Raw genomic sequence first — 5,413 nt, forward strand, 5'->3', positions numbered from 1 at the left:
TGGCTTTAATGCAAAGGGGGGTGTTCTGGGTATTGAATTAAAGGGAGTGTAGTTTTCTAACTGCACTCTGTTCTTAGGTGTCATGCATAGCTATTTAATTAGAATGGTCTACTTGGTCAAAGCTATTCTTTTAGCTGGCTCAGATATTTTAACACACTATTGTCAAATAGTCTGTAAAGTCCTGAAATAAATCTCCCGGGTGACAACTTCAATCTCCTTCCAATCATTTCCAGACAGTTGAGTGACTATAGTTTGCCAGTATAATAACTTGCATAACGTCCTGTGTATTGTCCATGACTTAAAAGGTACATTTACCCGAAAACATTTTTTCAGCCAGTGTGTGGGGGGGGGGGGGGAGAGAGAGAGAAGAAAGTGGTTTAAAACTTTAATTTCAAGAGATAACCCTTTACAATAAGGTTATATGAATTGGTATTAACAAATGTAGCCAACTATTTACTGAAATGTTCAGCTGTACAGCTTTGTGAATGTATTTTTTACATCATTCATATTAACTAGAAGTTATTTCAGTTCATATTGGGATAAAAAAATAAAAAAACAGTTCATGTATTTGTAAATGGTTTGAGTTTCCTGTTTTGGTAATTACACATCATGTAACTAATACATGGTTAATTTAACTACCAACTACATTTCATGCTTAATGTACTTGATCATTAATGTCAACTACATTAATGCCAATTAATGGGACTTTAGTAGTTACCGAGATCGGTTGTTTTCCCTCGTCATGGCACCTCATTTAAGGCAGTAGTATCTGGTTGTTCTGGACAGGAGTGAAAGGCAGTCAGAAATTGTAAAATTAAGAGTTGCAGAATTAATTTCAACTGGAATAATTTGTGTACCTTCACATGCATTAACCTTTGCATTCATTCCAGTCTGGGCAATTGAAATGGGATGAATATTGAATAGGAAGACAATATTCCAGTCACATTGCAAGACATCTGTTTAAGACAAATTCAGTGCAATAATTCCTGGAGAATTTAAGCTTAGAAAGCCCCTAGGATACCTTTGAAATTAGGTGGCTGGCCAAGTAGCCCTTTCCATTCTGAAATCTGTTCTAGACCTCAGTTAGCAGTAATGGGCATTAAATCAGCATTAGAATGCTCAGTAACACTAGTCACATTGAAAGTCTAGCTGTTGCCTTCATCTCCCTAAAGCAAGGGCCAGACCTTAAATTTTTTTTTTTTTTTTTTAAATTTTAAAAAAGCAATTGAATTTATCCAGGAAAGTGATGGGTTAGCAGTGTAAAGACTAGATTGTGAACATGCTTTGAAACCAAAAAATCCTGGGTGACAATGTTCTTTCAAATCAAGCATTTTACAGCAGTTGTCACAATACATTTTAGACAACCCTGGCCTAAACCCCCACAGGAGCAAGCTTAAGGCAACAGTGACAAGGAAAAACTGGCAGATGGGAAGAAACCAGGCTCAAGTGGGAAACCATCCTCCTCTGGTTGGCTCAGGGTTCTGATTGGTGACCAGCATGCCTGCATCTTACAAAGCTGATGTACTACGGAGGGTCAACTTGTCAACTCAAGGTTACCAATACAAAAGTCAGTCAACTTCAAACCATTATTTTTTAAATAATTTTATTTGTTTACATAAACACGATTCCATCTTCCTTCAGCTGTGCCGTCAACTGTCTGCGAGAGGAAAGTTGACCAGTCAGGACATTCTACACATTGACATTTGACAATGCAGATAACTACCACAAATTAGAATTACCATCACTGTTCAAGTTCAACTCACAGCTATCCTTGGCAGGTATACTTGCTTGTCCATCTCCCAGCAGATCAGAAGTTTCAACTTGTGTCACTTGACCTGCATTGGAGCCATCAGGTTTTTGGGCATACCAGCTCTGGTATGTGAAAGGCTGTTGCCAAGGCTGCGCAGGAGCAGGTGCAGGTTGAGGCACAACAGGCCAGGAGGGTACATATGGCCAGGAGGGTGGAGGCTGAAGAGTGTGGGCAGTTGGCAATGGTGCAGGAGAAGGATGGACATGGTAAGGCAGGCCTGGCCAAGGGAATATAGTTTTGGGAGGTGTGGGAGGTGGAGGGAAAATGGGCCATGGGAGTGGAGGTTTAACAGTAGGTGGGGCAGTTAACCAAGCGGGGTATGTAGGGTAAGGATAGGGAGGGAATGTGGGGTAAGGGTAAGGTGGGTATGTAGGGTAGACTGGTGGTGAGCAGGTGAAAACCATTTCGGTATCTCCTGAACGAAGAGAAATACTATGGACACCATCCTGGAAAAAGAAAGTTAGGATTTGGGCTTTGTTTAAACACTATGAAAGGCACTCTAAAAATCCAAACCATTGTTCCACTTCAAACCCTTAAAGGCTAGACGCAAAGCAATTAATGGATTGCTTTGAACAGTCTTAACTTACAGGTGAAGTGGATTCTAAATTTGAGCCATGTGCATTGACAAGGTTAAACATCTTGACAAAGGTCCAGGTCAGAAGCAGCAAGGCATGCACCTACAGGGGCTCACCTTAGTTTCAGTGCAGGAGCCTTTGAATGGAGCCTTAATGGACAGCTCTCCACCCTGCAGTTCCACAGAGAGTCCACACCATCTACAAATAACCATCAGGGGATACCAGTACCCCATCACTGTTTCATGGGGAAAGGTAGGACAGAAGAGGGGGAAAACACATGAGTCACATGCCCCAACTAGTCATATTTAATGTGGCAACTGCAGCAGCCAAGGGCAAAAATGAAGTTAGTCTTAAAGAATAACTATAGAACAGTGAAATCTCATTAAGTAGGAACCAGGCTGTTAAAATCAGCAGTTCTGCAGATCATAGAATCCAAACTGAAGTCACTAGCAAAGGAAGAGTTTAATGTCCCACTTAAGTTGAGGCCATGCTACCTGACCTTTGACTCAGGCACCCAATTGCTACCAGGAACTCACCCTTGATTTTCAGGCCGCCAGGAGAGACACCATTAAGTCGCAACTGCAGGCCAGTGGTACACTCAACTGTAGGATCGCGTGGGGGAAATGGGCAGCCAATCACCAGAGGGGTTCCGGCAACCCTCACAGGAAATGTAGCTGGGCCATCCTGGGACCCCAGGAGAAATTATACATAAGGTTAGCAAGAAAGTGGACCAGCTTGACAAGACTAGCCAACCTGGTTAACCTACCGGTTTGGAAAGGACACATCCAAAATGAGGTGGCAACTGTCGTCGGTGCCTGGACTTCCTGCTACTGCATCTTGGCAACTTCTGGAACACCGCCACCCAAGACTCATCTGGAACAAGGAAGTTTACTCCATAGGAACTCAGCAACACAATTAACATATGCATGACAGGCCTTACTTTGGTTCACATGCAGAGGAGAGGATCCAAGTTTTGAAATTTTTAGGGTCATGTCCTTGGCACCACACTGGATTTCAGCATCAGGTTTTGGCAAAGCTAGTAGGAAATAAGTGAGAATCCAATAGCATCTTAAGCCAAATGAGTACCCTTAAAGCACACAACTCACCTGTTGATGGAATACTAGAATATGGAGAGCCTTTAACAAGAAATTTGGCATCATCTGTACTAGGCACAACATTTCTGTGGTGGTTAATTCTTGGCACCACCCATTTAGAACCCCAAATGTCCTCATAAGGCTTGCTTTGTGGGGTGTTACTAGATAACACATGAGCAGGATTTACAAAACTCAAAGCAAGTGCAATAGCACTAAACGCTAAAAACACATCCGGCATTATTACACACGCAGTAATCACTAGAGAAGTTTTGAAACACAATATACCATGAAGCCGACCATAACACGTTATATAGTCTACAACGAAGTGACGCTGATTGGAAAACCACAGACATCAATCACGATGAGACGCATCTGCCCGCGCTGCATGCATCATGTGCAGGTGCGGTCAATTAACAGGATTTCTGCAAGCGATTACAGCACGCGCATGCACTTCATTGCTGGAACACACCACTTGGGTGATCCTGCGTTAAGGTATCAATGCACTGAACTGAAGGCTACTCAATTGAGTAATCGTTCAAAACCCACAATAAAACCGTCTGTTTAATCATAAACATCATGATTTAATAATCTCAGAAAACCAAAGCTGCGTTTAGATTATCGTTGGCGAACATCGATTTGGACGCTGTTTCACGTGATCTACGCGGCTAACTCAGTTAACGCAATTAGTTTGTTGACATTTTAGGACTCATGATTTTCGATCTCAGTTTAGTCCAGTGGTGTCAAACTCGTTGCCATGGAGGGCCGTGTGTATGCAGGTTTTCATTCCAACCAATTAATGCTGCCTTAATTGAGTCCAATTACTCATTCAGCCATATGCGTTTAACTGCATTGAAGCACAGAATATAAAAAAAATTTTATTTAGACAATGCGGGTCACCATTGTGCACAAACCTGCATCAATAATTCAGCAAATAATTTAACTAATTATATAATCAAGATCTGAGGCTGGAATGAAAACCTGCATACACACGGCCCTCCATGGCAACGAGTTTGACACCACTGGTTTAGTCAAACGTTTTACCGGTGCAACAGAGCTAACATATGGGGGGTAATTAGCTACCCTAAATCAGTGATTCTCAACCTCGGTCCTGGGGGCCCACTGTGTATGCTGGTTTTCGTTCCAACCACAATTGCAATCCCGGAATTGTAACAAGCTATTATTTTTCCTTAATTAGGTGCTTCTCATTTGCCCATTTAAGCCACCTTGTGTCAGAAATAGCTATGCATGCCATAAAGAATAAAATAACTCATATCACATTGTGCTATATTGTAGACGATTACGTAAAGAGGTTACAAAACTTTTAAACTAGGCTAATAAAAATAAAGACTGAGGCAAATCAACAGGTTCCTAATTGGGGAAAGTGTGGACACCCGGTCACTAAATCTAATTATTTGATAGATAACGAAGAATTCAAAAACAAATAAAACGATAACGAGTCAAACCTGTAGGCCTATTGTGCTGATTAAAGGGAAATATTATGCACTTAAACACGTGTTCAGCAACCTAATTAGGAGCCTATTAATTCCCCTCGTTAATTTGATCTGTTAAAAATGTTACCTCTTTTTAAGTGATTGTTTGCAATCACTTAAAAAGCAACACAATAACACAATGGGATTTTATTCTTCATGCCATATATAGCAATTTCTGACATAATGTATCTTAATGGTAAATAATTCCTCTTAACATGAAAAACACCTAATTAAGAAAAATGAACAGCTTGCTAAAATTCTGAGATTGTAATTGTGGTTGAAACGAAAACCACACAGTGGGCCCCCAGGACCGATGCTGAGAACCACTGAGCTAGATGACATGAACACACCCTACAGGCACACGGTGAAATCACGCGCGCGCGCGCACACACACACACACCAACAGCAAACGACCGGTTCTGGTCGATGAACGTGTCATCATTG

General features: G+C 41.5%; 1 protein-coding gene across 2 annotated transcripts; it reads right to left on the reverse strand.

The window, feature by feature from the left end:
* Window positions 1-1,586: 1,586 nt before the first annotated feature.
* On the reverse strand, window positions 1,587-3,765 carry LOC135237283 (NHS-like protein 3). Of its 2 annotated transcripts, none has more exons than XM_064304281.1 (7): window positions 3,492-3,765; window positions 3,326-3,421; window positions 3,152-3,258; window positions 2,922-3,069; window positions 2,502-2,620; window positions 1,764-2,256; window positions 1,587-1,657 (listed from the first exon to the last, which is right to left on the reverse strand). In XM_064304281.1, the coding sequence occupies exons 1-7, from the start codon at window positions 3,715-3,717 to the stop codon at window positions 1,650-1,652; spliced, it is 1,197 nt and encodes a 398-aa protein (XP_064160351.1). In that variant the 5' UTR covers window positions 3,718-3,765; the 3' UTR covers window positions 1,587-1,649. The 2 variants fall into 2 exon arrangements, with proteins under 2 accessions (XP_064160351.1, XP_064160350.1); XM_064304280.1 differs by having other exon boundaries at window positions 1,740-2,256.
* Between the last annotated feature and the right edge of the window lie 1,648 nt (window positions 3,766-5,413).

The sequence above is a fragment of the Anguilla rostrata genome, chromosome 13 (assembly GCF_018555375.3).
Source record: "Anguilla rostrata isolate EN2019 chromosome 13, ASM1855537v3, whole genome shotgun sequence".
NCBI classification, from domain to species: Eukaryota; Metazoa; Chordata; class Actinopteri; order Anguilliformes; family Anguillidae; genus Anguilla; species Anguilla rostrata.